This window comes from Trichechus manatus, unplaced genomic scaffold, assembly GCF_000243295.1.
Source record: "Trichechus manatus latirostris isolate Lorelei unplaced genomic scaffold, TriManLat1.0 scaffold00066, whole genome shotgun sequence".
In the NCBI taxonomy this organism is placed as follows: Eukaryota; Metazoa; Chordata; class Mammalia; order Sirenia; family Trichechidae; genus Trichechus; species Trichechus manatus.
The window spans coordinates 9097867-9121801 of record NW_004444002.1 but is presented as its reverse complement, the minus strand read 5'-3'; the positions used below and the strand labels follow the sequence as shown (position 1 = coordinate 9121801).

Genomic DNA, 23935 nt, shown 5'->3' with positions numbered 1-23935 from the left:
TAATACAGTAGATGTAATTTGATTCATTATTTGAGTTTGTCACTGTATTCAAATTAAAATCTTACTAAGGATTATTAAACTTCGACTTAGCTTACTACAGAAGAAGCTATTTAATAAAAATAAAATCTTGCTCAAAGATGACTTTATCTTCTTTCCCAGAGACACCAATAAATAGTGTGAAACCCTTCTTAGGAGAAAACATGAAACCTCAGTAGTTACATTTTATTCAAAGATCTCAAAGTACTGAATTCATGGCTTCTGACTTAACTAACAGTCCTGAAGGGTTTAAAGGCATGAACCTCTGCTTCTAAATATGCCTCACTTTGAAAGCCTTCACCTAAAGGTTGTATATTTCTTTGAGGTTCTTTTACATTTCAAAATGCTGACTCTAGAAAACAGAAAATGAGTTTCAGCTCCATTTCTCTGTGTTAAAAAGATTGTGATTTCTTTCTCTGAGAATTTGTGTGGTCTTTAAGTAAGTAATCAGTCTCTATTGAACTGCATACACAAGTAGGAAGGATATGATCAACCGTTAGATTTTTAAGCCCAGAACATATGAATATCTTCACCATTTCCCTTCTCAGAGAAATAGCTTATAGGAATGGGGTCTTAGTCTTCGGATACTCTAGAACTGTATCAGAATTAAAAGGACCTTTACCAAATGACTTTAAGAGGAAGTGATAATACTCTGTATTTATATAGTGCCTTTTACATAATACTTGTCGATCCCTTTACTAACATTAGCTCATTAATTTTCATGCCATTCCTTTTAGGGAATGGATGTCAGAGTACTATCTCTGTTTGTTTAGTGACAGACTTTACATGACTGGGGAATTTGAGAAGAATCTAAGAGGCCCAGAAAATCCAGCGCATTAGTTCGTTTACTGGAAAGGACATGTGGAAAGAACCCAGAGTTCAATCAATCATTCTTTGGACCTACTTAGGTCCTTTTAAGTACTTGAAGGAGAAAAAGCAGACTTTAGCTCTCTGAAATGAAGAACATTTCTTGATATAATCATTTACTGCACATCTACTGCAATTACCCCATTTTCTTAATTAAAAAAATTTGTGCCTCTTAATCTCTGGGGAATGTTTTTCTTTCGTTTTCTCGGCAGCTGAAGAAGCTGTGTGTGCATTGCCTGTGGTCTTGTACATTAGAGTTGAATCAAAGTAATAATTAGTCATTACAATTACCCTGTCTTTTGTGGTAGTTTAGATGAATTTTTCTGATGGAGTTTCAGAGAGAGAATCGCACACCATTGTATACAATGTAATAAAAATTTCATGTTATTACTGTTTTCAAGTCACAGTTCTACTATTAATGAACGTGCTCCTTATTTAAAATTAAGAAAATGATATTCCCTGTTAGAACTGTAGGAGAAAAAATATTTTTCTTTAGAAAATATTGCTGTGGCTTTTTATTAACTTGCGTCTTGTTTTATAGGTTGATCAGTGTATAGTAAATGTTAATTAGGTTATTAGTTCACCACAGGATATTTTATAAATCAGCTGTCCAGTCAGAGAAGAATTTTCTCTAGAGACACTTCAGAAAAATGAAAGCCAAATTCAAAATTTACAACTTGTTTCATAGTCACAGTAACACTTCTGTTTGTTGCTTCTGAAGCACAGCTAGGAAATTTAATATAGAAAGAAGGCTACTCATGATATTTGATTTTGTATCTGTTAGTACTTAATGGTATAATGACAGCTTACATAGATATTTTAGAGCATTACGTTCGTAGCGAAATGTGAATAGTAAGAATTAATACAGTTTTGGTAAAACTGATACTGTAAAATGTGTTGGCGGGGTTCTTCTTGGCTGTTAAAAGCCAAATACATTTATGCACATAGGGATATGTTACTTCTTCCTTCACTTTTAAAGACAAAGATGTCTCTTTTCAGTCTTAATTTTGAAATGGTCTGATAACAGAGATATGTACAGAGGAAGCCATGCTTAATTTTGCCGTGAGGGTCAGGTCACAGGAATGGCTTCACAGAAGAGGTCCAACTTGGAACCAAGTCTTGAAAGAGTAGAAGGAGTTGGCCATGGGACTGCATTCCAGGTTGTGGAAAAAGCAGATGCAAACGTATAAACAAACACAGCATATTCAGGAACTGCAAGGAGCTTGGTACGGTAGGATGTGAGTAGGAAAGTACTAGAAGATGAAGCTGGAAAGGTAGCTGGTAGCAAAATTATGAAGGGCCTTGTATGCTGTATTGAAGATTTTCGTTATTTATCTATAGGAAGTGAGGAGTCACTGAAAGCTTTTAACAGGAGAGTGACATGATCACCTTGACATTTTGAAAATACTGTTCTGGCAACAAATGGGCAAATGTCTACCTCAACTACCAAGTAGGCTGACAATTCACAAATTTATATCTCTATCTTTTAATTCCCTGTTTCTCCTCTTATTTTTCTTCCCTTGGTTAATGTGTTACCATCTGCCCCGAGTCATTTTTTCACTACTGCTCTCTTAACCTTCATATGCAATTGGTTGTATCTGCAGTGACCAGCATAGTGCAGATGCAAAGTAAGCATACAGTGAATAAATATGAATGGAACTTTTGTATTCAGTTTGCTTTTATCCTTGTAGATTCCTAAAGTTGGATCAGATTTGGATAGAATGTCAGAAAATGTACCGACAGGTCTGGGTTCATTTCATTTCATTTTTTTTTTAATCTACCCTTTTCTAATGATAGACTTTATTTGGCTGTTGTCCCTGCAGCTTTTATTTATTCATAAGTTTGAATAGCCAGTTGTAAATTTCATGTGTTTCATTATGCAGCTCTACTACTTGATTTAAGACTCTGAACTGTTCTAACAATCTGAAATACTATAAATGCACTAACAGGAGCCAGTTTTCTGTGTTTATACTTACGCGTTGTCTTGTGAGGAGGTGACATAATATTTTATAAATAACAGTATTTAAGTAGCAGCAGTTAAATAAATGTACTGTGACATTTGATACTTGTGTGAGGAATATAGGAGATATTTATTTGAATATTAACTCCCACTTAACTGCTAGTGTGCTTGGGTCCTGAGATTCTGGTATAGAACGGCACTACTTCTTGTTAGTATAGATAAAATTAAAAAAAAAAAAACAAAAAAAAAACACCCAAACCCATTGCCGTCGAGTCGATTCCGACTCATAGCGACCCTATAGGAGAGAGTAGAACTGCCCCATAGGGTTTCCAAGGAGCGCCTGGTGGATTCAAACTGCCGACATTTTGGTTAGCAGCCCAGCTCTTAAGCACTGCGCCACCAGAGCTCTATTACTATAGACAGAGGCTTAGAATAGACTAGCAACCTGGGAAATATACCATGGACTGTATAGTTCTGAAGGTATAGATTAAAAAACATTTCTTGAGGTGAAGTATAGGGTGTGCATAAAAGAGCAAAGGGGATAGAAACACCCATTTTGTTTTGCTAAAGAACTGTAGAAGAATGTTCTGACTTGATAGAAGTTTACCTCAAAATTGAGATGTACAAATGTGGAGTGCAGTTTTTTTTTTTTGCCCTTGCTTATTCACCTGCTTTTGACTTTCACCCTTAACTGGCGCAGACATTCTGGCATTCAGACTTAGGTAGGCTTAGTGTCTAGGGTTTTAGTACCTAGGAAATGTAATGTGAAGTCTCTTTTGGTCTTGCTGTTAACACTCCAGAACAATTTTCCATTTGTCACTTTTCTCTTCTGTTGTCTTTATTGTTTTGCATCTCCTCTCTCTTTCTTGTGTGCTGTTTTTCTCCCCTGCACTTCATTCCTAACTCCAGTGTGGGGCATGGTGAGAGAGGATAATAGACAGCAGCATTGTGGAGGCCCCATGAACCATTCCCTATTACCCCTGAAAAATAGGAAGACAAAGGGGTACAAGAATCTTGGAGAATATGTAAAAGGAGAAATTATACAAAATGAAAGTGCTTTTGACATGAAATTTCTCATAGTCATTTAGTTGTTCAAAAGTGAATCACTGTTTTATTGGTAATCTGGCCTTACTCCTGGTGATTTCTGGTTTTAGCTAGTGTTCTGTTTATAATACCATCTGTTTAATTATGCAGTCTTTAAGCATGTGGATCAAAAATAGGGTTGGTATCTATGGAGAAAGTGACATTACCTATGTGAGGAAGGTAACATTCAGACTCACCCATTCCTTGGTGCCGTTCTCTAGAGAGATTATTTTTCTGTGTCTGGAGTAGTTAGTGACAGGTTAAAAGGGATGAAGGTAAGAACTTATTATACAATCTATTTATAATCATTTTGAAATATGCTACTTCCCTGTGTATGAGGCTTTCTAAAAACTATTAAGTTTTTTTTTCTGAATCACCTGTATGAACCATGAATATGTATCTAAAGATATCTACAATCACAGGCAACTATTACTTATTGAGAATAGTAATAGCCAGAGGGGATAGCTTAACGATTCAAGAATTAGCTTCACATAAAGACTCTGTCTAGTCTCCCTAGAAACCAACGATCAAATCTCATCAGGATCAACTTAGCCCTTTCTATAATAGATAAATTGAATAACATGCTGTTTAATTTGTATGTGTGTTATTGAATGAAGCTATGAGGAGTATTTCATCTGCATATTAAGGATATCACCATTGTTTGGACAAGTAAGGAAAATTCCAGTGTTAGTTTTCCTAAATTATTTAACCTTGAGTAACTGAGAATGCCCAAGAAACTTGAATGCACCAGTGTTTTGGAAGGTTATTTTTAATAAGTAAACAAGGATTTGTCAATGAGTTTTTTTTTTTTTTTTCCTGGCTAGACTGTCTTTGGTTTTCTGCCACTTTAAAGAAAATTTGGAAAATACAGACTAGTATAAAGAAGAAAAAATTATCATTGGTCCTACTTGGAGAGATAGCTACTGCTAACCACTAGTAACATTATAGTCAATATTCTTTCCACTATGTCTCTGTACATGTATGTATATAATAAAATGTGTCTGTGTATCTTGTTTCTAAATTACCGAAAATTTAATTAGCTCTCTGATTGAATGGACATGGAAAATCAGGGGTGGAAAGGAGGAGTGTGCTGTCACAGTATAGGGAGAGCAATTAGGGTCACATAACAATGTATGCATAAATTTTCGTATGAGAGACTAACCTGAATTGTAAACTTCCACTTAAAGTACAACAATAAAAATAAATAAAATAAATTCTAAAAATTTAATTAGCTCCCAGTATTTCCCTGTATTGGAAATACAGTATTTCCAGTATTTCCTACAGTATTATACTGGAAATACAGTATTTCCAGTATTTCCTAGGCATTAGTGAGCTGAAATGGACTGGTATTGGACATTTTGAATTGGACAATCATATGGTCTGCTATGCCGTGAATGACAACTTGAAGAGGAAAGGTGTTGCAGTCATCGTCAAAAAGAACATTTCAAGATCTATCCTGAACTACAACACTGTCAGTGATAGGATAATATCCATACACCTACAAGGAAGACCAGTTAATACGACTGTTATTCAGATTTACACATGAACTACTAAGGCCACAGATGAAGAAATCGAAGATTTTACCACCTTCCTTCTGCAGTCTATAATTGATCGAACATGCAATCAGGATGCGTTGATAATTACTGGTGATTGGAATGTGAAAGTTGGAAACGAAGAAGGATCGGTAGTTGGAAAATATGGCCTTGGTGATAGAAACGATGCCGGAGATTACATGATAGAATTTTGCAAGACCAACGACTTCTTCATTGCAAATACCTTTTTTCACCAACATAAACAGTGACTATACATGTGGACCTTGCCAGATGGAATACACAGGAATCAAATCAACTACATCTGTGGAAAGAGACAGTGGAAAAGCGCAATATCATCAGTCAGAACAAGGCGAGGGGCTGACTGTGGAACAGACCGTCAATTGCTCATATGCAAGTTTAAGTTGAAACTGAAGAAAATTAGAACAAGTCCACGAGAACCAAAATACAACATTGAGTATATCCCGCCTGAATTTAGAGACCATCTCAAGAATAGATTTGACGCATTGAACACAAATGATCAAAGACCAGATGGCTTGTGGAATAACATCAAGGACATCACACATGAAGAAAGCAAGAGGTCACTAAAAAGACAGAAAGGAAGGAAAAGACCAAAATGGATGTCAGAAGAGACTCTGAAACTTGCTCTTGAACATTGAGTAGCTAAAGCAAATTGAAGAAATGATGAAGTAAAAGAGCTGAACAGAAGATTTCAAAGGCAGTTTGAGAAGACAGAGTAAAGTATTATAATGACATGCGCAAGGAGTTGGAGATAGAAAACCAAATGAGAGGAATGTGCTCGGCATTTCTCAAGCTGTAGGAGATGAAGAAAAAAATTCAAGCTTCGAGTTGCAATAGTGAAAGATTCTATGGGAAAATATTAAATGACACGGGAAGCATCAAAAGATGATGGAAGGAATACACAGAGTCATTAAACCTAAAAGAATCGGTCGATGTTCAACCATTTCAGGAGGTAGCATATAATCAGGAACTGATGGTACTGAAGGAAGAAGTCCAAGCTGCACTGAAGGCTTTGGTGAAAAACAAGGCTCCAGGAATTGATGGATATCAATTGAGACATTTCAACAAATGGATGCAGCGCTGGAAGTGCTCAGTCGTCTATGCCAAGAAATTTGGAAGACAGCTACCTGGCCAACTGACTGGAAGAGATCCATATTTATGCCTATTCCCAAGAAAGGTGATCCAACCAAATGTGGAAATTATTGAACAATATTAATATCACACGCAAGTAAAATTTTGCTGAAGATGATTCAAAAGCGGCTGCAGCAGTGTCGACAGGGAACTGCTAGAAATTCAGGCCAGATTCAGAAGAGGACGTGGGACCTGGGATATCATTGCTGATGTCAGACAGATCCTGGCTGAAGGCAGAGAATACCAGAAAGATGTTTACCTGTGTTTTATTGACTGTGCAAAGGCATTTGACTGTGTGGATCATAACCAATTATGGATAACATTGCCAAGAATGGGAATTCCAGAACACTTAATTATGCTCATGAGGAACCTGTACATAGATCAAGAGGCAGTTGTTCAAACAACAACGGGATACTGCATAGTTTAAAGTCAGGAAAGGCGTGCGTCTGGCTTGTATCCTTTCACCATACTTATTTAATCTGTACGCTGAGCAAATAATCCAAGAAGCTGGACCATATGAAGAATGGGGCATCAGGATTGGAGGACTCGTTAACAACCTGCAATATGCAGATGACACAACCTTGCTTGCTGAAAGTAAAGAGGACTTGAGGCACTTACTGATGAAGGTCAGAGACCACAGCCTTCAGTATGGATTACACCTCAACATGAAGAAAACAAAAATCCTCACAACTGGACCAGTAAGCAACATCATGATAAACGGAGAAAAGATTGAAGTTGTCAAGGATTTCATTTTACTTGGATCCACAATCAACACCCATGGAAGCAGCAGTCAGGTAATCAAAAGATGCATTACGTTGGGCAAATACGCTGTGAAAGACCTCTTTAATGTGTTGAAAAGCAAAGATGTCACCTTGAAGAGTAAGTAAGGTGCGCCTGACCCAAGCCATGGTATTTTCAGTCGCCTCATATGCATGCGAAAGCTGGACAATGAATAAGGAAGACAGAAGAAGAATTGTCACCTTTGAATTCTGGTGTTGACAACGAATTTTGAATATACCTGGACTACCAAAAGAATGAACAAATTTGTCTTGGAAGAAGTACAACCAGAATGCTCCTTAGAAACAAGGATGGCGAGACTACGTCTTACATACTTTGGACATGTTATCAGGAGGCACCAGTCCCTGGAGAAGGACATCATGCTTGGTAAAGTAGAGGGCCAGCGAAAAAGAGGAAGACCCTCAACGAGATGGATTGACACAGTGGCTGCAACAGTGGGCTCAAGCATTTAACAATGATTGTGAGGATGGCGCAGGACTGGGCAGTGTTTTGTTCTGTTTTACATAGGGTCGCTATGAGTCAGAACTGTCTCCACAGCACCTAACAACAACAACAAAATTCCCTGTTAATGCTGCTCTCAACATTCTTTTGTAATTATCTGTATACATCTCTTATTATTTCCTTACAGTAAGTTTCTAGGAGCGGAATTTGTAGGTTAAAGGGCATGAACATTTTTAAGATGCTACATTGATATTTCCAAACTGCTTTCTAGAAATGTAGTAAAATTGACATTCCATCATCAGTGAATAAGAGTTCCCATTTCACTTATTGCCAACACTGGAGACACACACACATACAATATCATTTGATGAAGAGGGCATTGCTTTACTTTGCTTTTTTCTTTGATCATTAGTTTGAATGAAACTTTAAAAACAAAATTTGGATATTTTTATCTTTTGGTGATTTTTCTGTTTCTGTACTTGGACCATTTTTGGGATTCTTTTTTTTCCTTTTTATTGTGCTTTAAGTGAAAGTTTACATGTTAGTTTGTCATGCAAAAATTTATACATACATTGTTATGTGACCCTAGTTGCTCTCCCTAAAATGGGACAGCACACTCCTCCTTTCCACCCCAGATTTCCCATGTCCATTCAATCAGCTCCTGTCCCTTTCTGCCTTCTCATCTCGCCTCCGGACAGGAGGTACTTTTGTTAGGATTCTTAATTGCCAGTAAACCTACATTTTCATTTGAGTGTTCAGCTATTTTGTATTTTGTCAGACTTTTTCACTTACACAGAAAGGGAATTATATAGAATTTTTAATATTTAATTTACCCTTTGATATTAAAGTATTATTTACCTTTAAAAATACAGCAGAGCATACAGTTAATAATATATGAGTTTCCATATTAATGAGTCATGTGTTTAATGCTCACCATACATTCATAAAAACTGTTTATAGCTTGGATGTATTGATTTGCTGGTGGCGAAATATAGGTAGTGCAAGGTTAATGCAAAATCTTTTCAGGCGTTATTTGCCTTGAATTAACAGTACAACAATGTTTTGTGAAATTGCTCCTCAGAACACTGGTCCAACAAGGTGTCCTGTGAGAAGAGAGTTCTGTTGGTTAAACAGCTTGGTTCACAGGGCTCATCAGGTATTTAGAGGCTCTGAGAAGCCCTGCAGTAAATAAATCTGTCCAACTTTTGTAAACCTAGTACTAGGACACCTCCTTTATTTAAATTTTTTTTTTGATTATGTGATTTTTGTTAACTTTTTATTTTGAAATAATTATAGATTCACAGGATATTGCAAAGAGATGTCCAGGGAGGTCCCATGCACCCATCACCCAGTTTTCCCCAATGGTAACATCTTGCATAACTTTAGTACAATAGCGTAACTAGGAAATTGACATTGGTTCAATCCCCAGAGCTTATTCAGTGTTTATCAGTTATACATGCATTCATTTGTATGTGTGTAGTTCAGTGCAGTTTTATCACGTGTAGATTCATGTAACCATCACTACCATAAGTCCCCCTCATGTTATCCCTTTAATAGTTACGCTACCCTCCTTCCACCTTTCCTTAACCCCTGACTACCATTTGCTTTTTTCTCCATTTCTGTAATTTTGTCATTTCAACAGTGTTAAATAAATGATATGTAACCATTTTGCGATTGTTTTTTTCTTCCACTTAGCATAATTCCCTTGAGGTTCTTCCAGGTTGTTGTGTGTACCCATAGTTTATTCCTTTTTCTTGCTAAGTAGTATTCCATAGTATGGATGTGCCACAGTTTGTTTAACCATTGACCCATTAAATGACATTTACCCCTCCCCCTTATTTGCAGTGGAATCTATTAATACCCTGTATGAATACTGTTCTGAAGAATACCAGTTTGGGACATTATGTACCAGAGACATGATACAATTAAACAGTTGTCATTTTAAAAAGATTGGGCTACAGAACTTAAGCCTTTTTATTATTTGGTTTAGGAATTCCAGAGACGCTGTAATACTCTGATTTCACTGATTGAGAAAGAAAACATGGAAATTGAGGAAAGAGAGAGAGCAGAAAAGAAGAAACGGGCAACTAAAACTCCAATGGTAAAATTTTCAGCATTTTCCTAACTTTTAGGTAGATCTCATTTTTTTACATAATTAAAATGCCTATATTATGTTTAATGCCATAGTGACATATATTATAAAGACTGGTTTTATGAAATGCTAATTTGTTTTCAACAGAAAAAGAATAAGAACACAACCACATGTTTCTTATTTGCTTGTAGAACATATGGTTAGGAACTCCCTAGTAGCAGGACTCAGTATTAACAAAAAATTCCTCCTGAATTTAAACAGAAGTGTAATGCAAGCAAAATCCTTCAAAGTGACACTAGAGATGTTGTTGGGGGTAGGAGGGGGTGGGGATGGGTGGGATGGGGCTGAGGTCAAAACTGGGAGTTCTGATTTAATCACATAAGTTTTCTGATCTTTGTGGAACCATGAGTGCATATAGGAACTTTGAACAGCCAGTGAAGGTTTATTTGGTAATAATTTAACTGTTTAGTAATAAGATACCTGGATTTTAATCCAGTCAGGTTGCCTTGTATAGCAACAATTTAAAATACTCTTTAGTAGATGATACTATTTGAGCCTGGTTAAAGAAACTACCATATTTCATCAAATCTGAGATGCCTTCCATTGTAAGACACAGCATTATTTTATGTACCACTGAGAAAAAAAATGCTGTCATCAATTAAAAGATGCATCTTGATTTCGGAGATGTTAAAATGTGAAAGAAATGCACATCATGAGTATATGAAAGTTTTTAAAAGATAATACACTCATAAATAAAACTTTGCCTAGAAAACTTTTAAGTATTAAGTAGTTCTTTAAGACAAGAGTACATTTATAGTGCCATGTATGAGACGTGTATAAGACACTTGATGACTATTTTTGATGGGTATGTTGTGTCTTTTAAAAAGAAACATCTTTGAAGGTTATTTTACATTGGGTTATATAGTTTGTTGGGCTATATAGAACATTAACTGTGAGTATAACATTTAAGTGAATATTCATGTTAAAAATTTTTTTTTAATGCATTTACATCCTAGATTTAACATTGTTGGGCCATTTAAAAATGTGCATATTGGAGCAGAACATTAAATCTGTTTCCATTTTAGTCACAGAAAAGAAAAGCAGAGTCAGCTACTGAGAGCTCTGGAAAGAAGGATGTCAAGAAGGTGAAATCCTAAAGCCTAGAAATAAAGTTTTAAATGGGAAACTGCTCTTTTCTTGTTCCCATCTTCAAATGCTAATTGCCAGTTCCAGTGTGTTCATGGTACTCTAAGAAAAAAATCTCTTTGGTTTTGATTTCTTGCATATTTTATATATTTTACAATGCTTTCTACCTGAAATGTGTAGCTTTATATTTTATGCATTCTAGTATTTTTGTGTACTGTACTTTGTGCATTTCATGTCTTCATCCAAATCCTCTCAGTCCTTGTTCTTTTTGAAGCTTGTGCTGAGGTTTTAGCTTTTCTATGTTTTATATGCCGCTGCTTTGAAAGAGAACCTAGATTCTATAGCTGTATTATTGTTGTTTCATACTTTAAATTTATATGGCTGTGGAAAAATGAATTAAAATGATTTGAGGAGAAAGACTTTTCACTTCTTTGTTGCTTTCTTTTCTATTGAGTATGGGCTTGTATGTGTTACTGCATACTGTGATTTCGCATAATAATTGTTTCTTTGAGGTCATCTAAATATTTTTTTCCTAAAGGAATAAAGGGTGAGAAAAGAAAAAAAAATTTAAAAAAACTAATATTTGATACTGTGTTTGCTGTCAGTATGCATTACATTTAAATTATTCTCTAAATATTCAAGTGGGAAAATATAATAAAGAAATGTCTATAAGAAATTTAATTATTTCCTGTTTTTTGTGCAGTAGAAAATAGTTGTGCTTGCTGAATTGCATTGCTCACTACTATGTATTTGGTAGAATGTTAAAGCTGTGCTTATTGACTTGTGTGTGAGCTTCTGTCCCATAGAGCCAGTTCAGAAAAGTCTGGGTGAAATGTGTAGCTTTATTAGCAACTAATTTAAGAGTATGAAATTAGTGCCGTGTGTGCAGAAGAAGGCTGCGTTAGTTAGGAATACAGTTATGCTCAGGTAACAATTTCAAAGTGTGAGAGTTTTTATACACCAAAAGTTTCTTTTTCGCTCTTACTACTTATCCCTGCAGGTCAGCAGGACATGGGGAGGAGGGGATCTGCTCCACACGGTCACTCAAGGTTCCAGGCTGACCGCACCATCTGGGACATGTGGCCTTTTCAGTTGCTGCTGTAGGGAAAAAATAGAGGTTGAAGAATCTCATGTAGGCTTTTTACTGCCTCAGCTCAGAAGTGCCACATGTCACATCTACTTCTGTTTCATTGTCCAAAACTAGTCTCATGGTCTGATGCACCTGCAAGAGGGCTGGCAAACGTAAGAGGTATAGGGAATATTTTACATTACTTCCTTTGCCTCTGGGGCTGTCAGATGAAAGAACATGGGTCTGTCACATAAAACTGTTCATGTGGGATTAATCAGAGTCAAGGTCAGGTTAGAAGGGAACAGGAAAGCTAATCAGAATCTGGTGTGAAACACACAGCATATAAGCAAAGCTGGGAATGCAGAATAGTGGTGTCAGTTATGAAAACAAGCTTTAGGACACTAAAGAGTTGCCCCTTCCCCTACCAGGGTCTTTTACATTTCCTATCAGACTCTATTTATTGTGTCACTGGCAAGCTCTGGGTCACCCCTTTGTCCAAAGTCTGCATCGTTCACATCCTCAGTCTTCTGATAGTTCTGTCACGTAGGAATAGATCTTCTTGAATGACAACCCACTGTCTGTTGGACTCTTCCAAATCTTCATTCATTGTCCAGATTTCCAATTTCTTACTGTTGTGCTCCGTATTGGATTCCTTTCTCTGTTTCCAGCATGGGACTTAGATTCTTGTACCCTGTTGGGGTTGGGGTGAAATTGGGGTGCTATTAAGAGATGGGGTTAGGATGATATTAGATCCTGGTACCCAGAGATACCAAAATCCATCCTTGGCTTAACTGGTCTTTCTGTAGGGTCCACACAGGAGGTGAAAATAAAGTAATAAATCACTAGCGGGGGCTTTGGCTGCAAACCCCAATACAAAGCTCTTAAACCCACAATCAAAGCTTGGAATTTTACATTCCAGTGAGATGAAAAGCCACAGTCACCTGAGCTGGAGAAAATTATACCGAAGAGGGTCTTATTTGATACCCCCTGTTCCATGCATAGGAGCCCTGGCAGCACAACGGTTAAGTGCTTGGCTGATAACTGCAAGGTTGGCCATTCGAACCCACCAGCAGCTCTGTGGGAGAAAAAACCTGGCAATCTGCTTTTGTAAAGATTACAGCCTAGGAAACCCCATGGGGCAGTTTTACTCTGTCCTGTAGGGTCACTATGGGTCGGAATTGACTGACAGCACACAACAACAGTTCCATGCACTAGAAAACAACCCAGTGAGGCTCCTGGATTCTGATTGTTCGGTTCAGCATTTCTTTTCTTAGGGAGGAATAAAGATGGAGCAGGTACAGTTAAGGTCTTTGAACCCCTTTCATGGAAATTTAACAATCTCTACTTCTTGTTCTTTCTCTGTTAACCCAAAAGGGTTAATAGCTGAGCTGTATGTGACTGTCTACCTTAGGGGAAAAGATCTGCAGGTAAGTTCCTCAGCTCTTTCATGGGGCCATTTCCTCGATCCATATTACATCTCTTTCTTGGACCAAAGGGATGTGAAATTCTGCTCCCCAAGACCTTTAATGAATGCCTCTGATGTTATCTCCATAAACTTCTGAAATGGTTTTGTTCAGGACATTAACTTAAAGACCTCTATATATTTATTTTATTTTATTTCTCAAATTATGTATGCTACATTGTTGAACCTAGTCTACCAAGGAGGACCATATAATGAACACCAGATGATAGGATAGTCCAAATAATACAGTGTTAGGCATACAAAATGCCCCAAGTCTGAATATGAAATGCCTCTTAATGTCAAATTTCCACAGAGAAACTAAAGTCCTACAGACTTTAACAGTCCCCACAAAGAAGTCCCATTTCAGACACGAGCTAGACTGTGATGGGCTTGCAGACCTAGGATAGCTTACCATGTCAGCTGCTTAGAGGCCAGAGGAAGCAAGAGGGAGTGCTGCATGCATGAGTGCAATTTTATAAGACCACAATGACCCTGCCCACCAGTGAGAATGGCCCAATCAATGTACTGTAATCTGACCAACGTGATTCCTTGTTTGGAGAATGTGCAAGGAGTGGAGTAGAGGAATAGGGACCTTGAGTTTCCTTCCACTCAGGGCCTCTGTGTAACTACAGAAGACAAGGGATCAGTAAATTTTCCAACAACTCTAGGGCTTTCGCAGAGGCTGTCATAAAGCATGTATCTTGATTCATTGGATACTCAAGATTTCCTTGTTGTTAGTTACTGTTGAATTGGCTCTGACTCATGGCAACCGGAATACCCTAATTTCCTTAGAATCAAAAGAAGGTGGTGAGCTCGGTAATCTCTCATTTTCTTCACAGTCATCTGTATCTCAGTCTTTATTGCAGAGTTCCTTCTTTTTCCCGGCTCCCTGGCCTATGAGTGTTATGCTGTGTGGAAAACCTGAGTAGTTGTCAGATTACACAATTCTTTCATGAAATATACCTCCAAATTTGGTCCATTGTCTGAGACCTTCCAGTTAAGAGAAGTTACTGAACTAGAATCTTTGCAGCTCTCTTAGCTGCTGGGTGTTTGGTTGAAAAGCCTCTATCCAACTGGTGAAACTATCCACTGTCACAAAAAAATGCTATTTTCCAATAACTGACAAAAGTCCCCACAGTGGTCTGTCATCTCGTCTCTGGTGCAGTAGTAGCCAAGGCAGGTAGTTCAGATTCCTGGGCCAGTTTCAAGGCCCATGATAATGCTGGTATGCACATTGCTTTCTTTCCAGGTGTGCTAACCTTACCAACTCCTGAAATCTTCAAGTTGCCATCAAATTTCAAACTCCTATCAGTATTCCATCCTGTGTCTCCTTTATTTAGTCTGCCTAAGCTACCCTCCCCAATAGACAAGGGGTAGGATTTTCCTGGGGTTCAAATACACTAGCCGACACGGGCTGTCATGTCCATCTCCCTCAGCGTTACCATTTTAGTGTGCTCCAGCTGATTTCAAACCGCCAGCATCTTCTGTCTGAGGGCCTTTTCAGAGGCATTGGAAGGTTTCTCTATTCTTTGCATGATAGACTGGAAAAGCTAGAGGATTAACACCTCTGGAAGCAGCTATCAACCAAAAATTGATGGGAGTTCGTGTATAAATACCCCAGGTCTCTCATTCCTTGAGCAAGATAAAGATAAGTGATTTATTTGGTTCCCCAGAGTTTACCTGCATAATTAAGCTCCAGTGATGGGTGTTTCCTGAGATCAACTCCTAAATAAACTACTTGCATTAGAATCTTTGTCTCAGAGTCTGCTTCTGAGGGAACCCAGATTGACACACTCACCTTGTATACGTAGCTCTTCTTAGCAGTTATTTCATAAAAAGGTGTGGCATGTTGAAGGAGAATCTTGACTAGACAGTAAGTCATTGATCTGTTCTTACAAGATCTACCTCTCTTTGAGCAGTTAGTTGGGTCGAATGACTGGATCAGGATATTCTACATTGGTACAAAGTACTGGGTTCTGATTTCTCTCCATTAACAAATGAGATGTTCTCATACCACCAATAGCTATGGTATTGGGAATTAATACTATTGTTGTTAGTTGCTGTCAGTTGATTCCAACTCATGGCGACTTCACATGTGTCAAAATAGAACTTAGCTTCATAGAGTTTTCAAAGCTGTGACCTTTCAGAAGCAGATTGCCAGTCCTGTTTTCCGAGGCACCTCTGGGTGGGTTCAAACTGCCAACTTAGCGGTTAAAAGATTCTCAGGTGTTGTCAAGCCAAAGCTGGTGCCCAGACTATTGCTTCTTGAAGTATTCTCCATGCTAGTTGGTGCTCCTCGCCCTGTACCAGTGCCTCTTTTAGGTTACTGGATCGATTGTTGGCCTTTCTCACTGTATTGTGGCACATGACCATTACAGAAGCTCTGAGATACCAGGCTTTTTTCATCTGTTAGTCTAGTGACCTAATCATTTGTCCCTTTTCGGATCCATTGCTTTCCTGCCAGTGAAACTCTTCATCTAGGCCACTGTAGTCAGAGCCAAGCTATATGACTCCAATGAATTTTAGCCCTGCCTTCCCTTCCTTATTGCTTCCAAGACATGCTTGGGTAATTTCTGATCTTCCTGTGATACAGACATTGAAATTCATCAATATATTAGACTGCCATATTGTGTGGTCTATTTTTAAGGATCTCCATATATCTATTGAGATTGATGGTGAGCACTATTCATGTCCAACTCTATCTTCCATCATGAATACAGTTTTGAACTAATGTATCTCCTCAAGGGGTAGAGACAAAGCCTATTCGCTGTATCTTAAGACAGAAAGGATCTTTGCATAAGGTTCTGTCTTTGCTAAAATATGTGATATATGGCCATCATCATCAATTGGGATTGATACCTAACATGGCCTTTTTTCCCGCAGTAATCAACCTGAGTCTGGAAGAGTTGCTTGGTTTTCGTACTGGCTGTATCAGAGCATTGCAGAGTGCAGAAATATGTTACCCCTTTTCTACTAAGATTGCTGTAGTATTCCATCTACTGTAAGAAGTCTCCCTTACATTTATGAGAGCTGATTGCAATTATGTCTGTGTTTGGCTATATCTGTATACATAGAGCCCTCTTTCCCCTTTCATTTGTCTAGCCTAGTTTCTAAGATCTCAAGCTTTCTTCTTTTCCTTAATTTTGTAATTCTCTCCTAGTTTGCCTCTCACCTCTTCTAAAGCTAAAACTATCTCCTGGTCAAGAGGTTTTAGTTCATTTAAAATGAGCGTAGTCACTCTACTTGCTGACCAAAAGCTTTCACTGTTTCCAGGCCAACCTGATTCTCAAAGTTAAGGCATTTTTGGGTACAGGCATCATATAATGACTTACTTCTTACCACCTTAGTCCAAGAAGCTACTTTCCCCATGTAGTAAAGGCTCCCATTCCTTTTTACTAGTGAACTCTACCTCCCTTCAGTGATTGCATCCATACTCTGAGGTCTCTGACATCCACAACTATGATTAGACAGTTGGCCAGTGTTTCCTGAAGATTCCTGATTAGGAAAGCAATTGAGAGGAAGATAATGCCTCCTGATTAGACCTTGTAAATCTCTTAGGGTTATTTTTTTGCTACTCTATCCGTCTATCCTTTCTCCATAAATTCCTGAGATTAGGGTTTATAGACTGTCCATATCAGAATTAATATATGAGAACATATGGTGGAGAAGGGACTCGGGAAAACTTTAGAGAAGGCAGCTGACACCCCAGAATTCTCTCTTTATCCCTGGATGCAGGGTAAAACAAGATGAAGAGGAACAAGATCAAGAGGAACAAAATCTGGGCCTGCCATCAGAATTGACTGTTCTGAGTATTTGGATCTAACAATCCACTAGACTAAAATGTTGCACACGAGTTACACTTATTTTGGGGAGACCTAGCTTATGTGGAACTTTGCTGCTTCTGTAGTTTGAAGTCATGAACAAGGCTATGAATATGAGTATTTGCATGAATACCAGTGCCTGCCTGCTACACATGGGAGACTTTATACTAGGCTTACAGGAGCAGTACTTCTAGTTTGAGGACTGAAACACAATCACATTTTGTCTGGCTTTACTCCCCGCGTGTTAGTTCCCAGATCATGTATTTGCTGTCTGCCAAGACCATGTCAGTGTTAGGGGTAGAGGTGAGATTCAGGCTGTATATTAAGGGATAGAATTGTGGTAAACGGCCAGAGGACTTAGGAATACTCAAATCTTGTCTTGACTCTACAACCCTTACTCCCTGTGTGTTCTGAAAGGGACACGTGCATAAAGAGTGGCAAAGGAAAGTAACATTTTATTACTAACTGGGACATTGACTCCATACCACAAGGAGGCTTAGGCTAGAGACAGCTTGAACTCAGAACCCAAGCAAGATGAATGACTTAGCATTTCCACTAATCTATCGTGTTGAAGAGACTGCCCTCCTGAACATGTGTTGATAGTGAGGACTCTGCTTCAAAACCCTTGTCTTCCTAGTGTTTTGAAGATTTTCTTGTATTTCAGGAAGAAAAACAGACAGCAGACTACAGAAAGAATCTGGTTCTCCTTTTCCTCAGGGACTGGTGTTAATACTTGATGTAGGCTATATTTGACTGTTTAGTACCTTTTCCAAGCTACTATTTACAAGGCGTGAGTTCCAATTATGTTATCTTTGTAATCAAACACTCTGGCTGATTCCAGTAGAGGGCGCTCTGACCCTTTAATTCTACCAACGATTACGCCAAAAACAAATCAAACCCGCTGCCGTCCAGCCGATTCGACTCATAGCGACCCTATGTGACAAGAGTAGGATTGCCCCATAGGGTGTCCAAGGAGCGGCCAGTGGATCCCAACTGCCAACCTTTTGGTTAGCAGCCCAGCTCTTAACACTGTGCCACTAGGGCTCCAACGATGACACAGCGCCAGGTCGAGTCTCGACTCTTGTTTGAACTTTGCGGAGCTTCCCCGGACCAAGCTTTCTCTGTAACCTGTGAAACCCCCAAATCTTGGAAGAAAGGGCCCGTACTGTCCGCTCTGTCACCAGTCAGCTGATTTGGGGAACACGGCCTACCTTCCCCCACCTCCCGTGGCGGGGCTGAGGAATACGGGTTGCTAGGCGGTTGGTAAACGTGGTTGCCCTAAGAAAGATCAGCTGCTTATCTCTACAAGATGGCACTTCCCTAATTGTTCGATCCGCTTCCAGGCCCCTAAGTAGTTCCAGGAACTCCATCTAGGGCAGTAGATGTTTTGGTGGAGAGGCACACCTCATGGCTTCTAACATCATGAGCCGCCATTTTGTTTTTTGAATTTTACCTTTTACGGTAAATTCTCCCCTTCCCAGCGCAGGCCTTTCTTTCACAGAATTGAGCTCATGAAAGTCTATTGTTTCCAGTCGTTAAGGTAAATTGCTCCCAACTGTTTCGTGTTTGGAGACATTTGCATTGGGCGTTGTTTTCCCCAGTCCTGCCAGGAACAGGGAGTTGGTCTTTCCTCGAGGATCCTTGTTCTCCTCAGTTTTTCTGGCTGCTCCCCGATAGATGTGAAGAATCTGAGACGACGGCCCGCTAGCCAAAGCTAAGTCTTTCCCCCCCACAGTCCTGGACCAAAGGGAGCGCGGTTGGAGGGTTGCGGGCAGGTCGCAAATCCGGGCCGGGTGGACCTGGAGGCGCCTCTGTCGGGCTCGGCTGGGAAAATGGCGGACCGTGACGAGAGACAAACTTCGGTTTGCTCCCTGCTCGGTTTTCGTTAGATGTTGTGCCTCTCTGACTGCTTTCCCGAGTTCTGAGTCGACAGTTCCACCACATTGTTTATTTTATAATTGGTTTTATTTTCCCGTAGTTTTGAGACGGTGGGGAAGTTCAGTTGCCTACGCCGCCGTCTTGCCGCCGCTCCCCATTAATCCAAAATCAAATCTCAGAATTTGCCATTTCAATGAGAAAAAAAGTCATACCTACCAGCTCCAGAGGGAATGAATCCAGAAAGAGGCTTTTCGATATGGGATTGTTTATATTCCCAAGTCCCTAACCACTAGAAAACGTGGTTCAAGGAGTGCCCAGGAATCTTAAGCTTATCAGTTCAGCGCTCCTCCATTACTTAGGTAGGTGGATGGGGAGAGGACCAGGGAGGAGCTTTGAACTCTTTTCTCTGGAGGCCAATATGGACACTGCTTAGACTGCTCAGATGCTCAATTTCCGTAGCCAAGCCTGTTCCTGCAGGCTGTGGTTGATTATATGTTGGTATGTGGCTACAACATTGACTAGTATAAAAGGTATCACAAAGAGGTACCGTATAGAATGCAAACTTGATCGCTTCTGTGAGAATCATAATTTCTAGATGGGATTTCTTATTTACTGTATTTTGTGGTTATTGGTGAGGCTGTTTGTCAGTGAAACTTGTGTCCTTGAGAGCAGTGAAACCACCAGTGTCACAGTATTTTGAGTCTTATTTGGGAAATGACAGCTGCTGCTGATGAAGGTACTAGGAGAAAAGTGGTGCTTTCATATGCACATTCTCTGCTGAAATTTGAATTTGGATGGACTATGTTTATAAAAGATTTGCTTTTGCTCTGTAGTTTTTAAAAAAGCAACTTAAACTATGTGCGAATAATTTGCATGCCATAATTTTCCTCGCGTGGCGATCTTCAACAATATTAGGTAGGTGCTGTTGCATGGCAAGCTGCACTGCGCAAACCTCATGGAACCCTAACTAGTGATTATATCTCCCATGATGCAGGGATTTGGATTTAATATGATGAAGGAAGACAATTCAGTGTTGCGTTCAAAATTGTCAGCTTCAGGCTTTGACAACAGCCAAGTCTGGTCTGGCTTTATTTTAGTTAGGCTCCATATCAGTTAGCTTTTGCTACATGTTAAACCACCCTAAAACTTAGAGGCATAAAACAACCAGTTATTCAGCTTACAATTCTATTTGTTGGCAGTTTCGGTTGGGCTCAGGTGAGTACTTTTGAACTTTGCTGGGCTCACTCGTTTCTGTGGTCAACTACTGGTCATCTAGGTGACTCTGGTTCTGAGGGTTGGCTGACTGTTGACTCCCTCATCTATTTTGGCTATAAGAACCTTTGGACTCCTTGTGTCAGAGTATATTACAATTATGCCAACAGAGGCAGAAACTTCTCGTTGCCTCCCAATATACATCTTTCACTTCTTAGTAATTGTGTTGTTCTTAGGTGCCATTGAGTCGATTTCAACTCATAGTGACCCCAGGTGACAGAGTAGAACTGCCCCATATGGTTTTCTTGTCTATAATCTTTACAAAAGCAGATTGCCAGGTCTTTCTTCTGCAGGACTGCTGAGTGAGTTCGAACCACCAACCTTTTGGTTAGCAGCTCAGCACTTACCATTGCGCCACCGGAGTTTAGTAATAAGAACATCTGTTTTCACCTGTATACTCTGTCGCTAGACTGCATTACTCAGCTTCCTTTGCGGCTAGATGTGGCCATGTACTAAGTTTTGGCCAATGAGTTATAAACAGAAATGACGTTGTAACTTCTGGAAAGTGTCTTTAAAAGGCGAGATTTTCTTCATCTTTTCCTTTCCTGCTGGCTGGAATGTGGACTGGAGTTTGTTTAAGCAACCGTCTTGAACTATGTGGATGCACACCAAGGATGGTGGAGCAGCTGGATAGAAGGAGCCTGGGTCCCTGATGACCATGGAACTGCCTTACCAGCCCTGGACTTCTTCCACCTCCAGACTTCTTTTTCTTGAGACAGAAATGGTTTTCTGTTTGTTTAAACCACTGTTGTTAATTTGTTGTCATTAGTATATGTGGCTGTATCCTAACTGATAGATCAACATTGATGAATTTTTATTGAGCAAATTTTTATTGAACTCCATTAAGCCAATTAAAGTCCTTGATCAATTTTCTAAACTGTACAGATAAACCATTTCCATATTTGTATTTGTATTTTACTGAAAGTATTTTCATTGGGATTGATTAGTTTCCATTTTAACTTCACGGTAAGGATTTGATTTACCAATAAACTGTTTTTCATATTAAAATTCACTTTGCCATTGTAAATTTTTATTAGTGGACATAATTTTTATCAAGGTCTGTGTTCCTGGGTCAAATTTTACATATCTAGATTTTTCACGGAAGTGCAATTTTTCTGTAAAATTTTAGTTGATAACAAATTTTATCTTCCGACGTGGTTTCACTGCTTGCCATTTTTTACCCCTGTGCTTGTTATTTCCATCAAGTCTGCACTTTCTCAGGTTAGCTTTTCCAGTTTCCAATGTTACAGACAACATGCAGTTTTTCAGTTTTTTGTTTCCAATAAATTTTTCCTTGTGCATTTTTAGACATTGACCGTTTTACTTTGTGTTGACTAGTTCTACCAGTTATATTTATTATGATTTGGAAAGTTGATAATAACTTTTTGGTGATTCCATGAGGAAATTGTTAGCAGTTCCCCTCGAGTTCCAGAATTGTCCCATTCTTCGCGATAAGTTTATGCTATTGCACATCCAATACTTCTGACTACAGTCTTTCCCCAAGTGATTTGTTCCTGGCAATCTCCTGTAGTGCAAATTCTCCTAAGTTGCAGTTACTACTACTTTACCCCCAAAAACCCCCATTTCCTTCGAGTCGGTTCTGACTCGTAGTGACCCTGTAGGACAAAGTATAACTGCCTTATAGGGTTTACAGAGGGAGCCCTGGTGGTGTAGTGGTTAGAAGCTCGGCTGCTAAGCAAAAGGTCAGCAGTTCAAATCCACCAGGCACTTCTTGGAAACCCTATGGGACAGTTCTACCCTGGCCTATAGGGTCGCTGTGAATTGGAGTCGACTCGAAGGCAACGCTTTTTTTTTTTTTTTAAACCTTTGAGGAGGCAGACTGCCACATCTTTCTTCTGCGGAGCAGCTAGTTGGTTCGAAACATGAACCCTTCGGTTAGCAGCCGAACGCATTGTAACCACTGCACCACCAGGGCTCCTCACTACTACTTTAAATGGGAGAAAATGATATGCATTTCTGAGCCCCCAAATTGACACTCATTTTGTTAAAACATCACCAAATTTCTATTAAAATGGGCTCAAGTGATTTAATAATTATTGTAATACAGTTTAACCAGGCAGTTTCCCCCTAATACTATTTACCGGCTCTCCTTAAACTTTTTGTAGCTATTATACACTCAACACAGAAAACTATGGTAGCCTCTAAAAAAATATAAATAAGATACTGGAAGTTTATGTTCTTCAATCTTTAACGCAAAGCAAACAAACAACAATAAAGACAAAAGAGATCAATTAAAATAATACGTTTTAGGGACATATCAATGCCCTTCAGCCAAAGACCACCAGGAACACTGTTGTGATTGAACAAGTTGGGTTTATTGCTCATTGCAGTGACAATAGAAAAAGACTACTGGAAGATGAGCCCCCTAGACTGGAAGGCTCTCAAAATACATAGTGGCCGTAACAATGATCAAGCATACCAATGATTGTGAAGATAAGGCAGGACTGGGGAAAGTTTAGTTCTGTTATATTTAAGGTCACCATGAGTCAGAACCGACTTGCTGGCAACTAACAACAAAAATATTATCTCAAAAAAAAAAAAAAGGTGGCCTGAAAACCTGTTTTGAAGCAAACAGTTTAGGGTAGCAAAGGTGGAGGTCTTCAATCTTGGGAGGGCTTATCTAAGTTCTGGCCCAGTGCCAAGACAGGAGGAGCAGGACCAGCCCTTGGACCTCAGTAAACATGTTAGACCTTGGGGCATTCTCGGACAATGCAGGTCATTTTGATCTCACTGCCTCTCTTGACCCTGCCACTTTGACCACAAGGACATTCTTGTTCCGCATTTTGCTCTTTCCTCCACCCAGAGTATAGGCCATTTTGGTTATAAAGTTCTGACTTTAGGAGAAGTTTAATTTACTACCATGTCTTTAACATACAAGGAATTTATTTGAATATATACATAAGAATCTGGCTTTTGCACACCCTGAAAGCAGCTGAGCCCATGAAATGAAAGACACTGTGTACTGATCTTCCCAATTACAGACTTGGCACATGTTAAATTAGGATCTCTTCTCAGATTACTCCCAGTTTACCAGTTAATAATAATGAAAACCTGAAGCATGCCTAAGGGGAGGAAAGAAAAAGGCAGCCCCTGAAATCAGAAAGCTGGCCTTTTGGTTAGCAGCTGAGTTCTTAACCACTGCACCACCACCAGGGCTCCTATCCTCAGTGTAGATAGGATTTATTGAGATACCCACCCTTAGAATTGCCCCTGCTTTTTGACAGCATCCAATCTAGAATGAACTGGTGATTTAGACCCTCCCCTAAATCACCCAACCAAAGCTCAAA

General features: G+C 39.1%; 1 protein-coding gene across 3 annotated transcripts in view; it reads left to right on the top strand.

Annotated features, from left to right (window-relative positions):
* The window catches only part of SMARCA1 (SWI/SNF related, matrix associated, actin dependent regulator of chromatin, subfamily a, member 1), a 71747-nt gene extending 59941 nt beyond the window's left edge, over positions 1–11806 (top strand). For 2 of the 3 annotated variants that reach the window (XM_004379601.2, XM_004379600.2), the window contains 2 exons: positions 9878–9988; positions 11065–11806. In XM_004379601.2, coding sequence (XP_004379658.1) covers positions 9878–9988; positions 11065–11136 — 183 coding nt within the window. In that variant the 3' untranslated portion in view covers positions 11137–11806. Of the gene's footprint in view, positions 1–9877; positions 10020–10995 lie in introns of all 3 variants that reach the window. The other variant, XM_004379602.2, reaches the window with a different exon arrangement.
* Positions 11807–23935: the final 12129 nt, after the last annotated feature.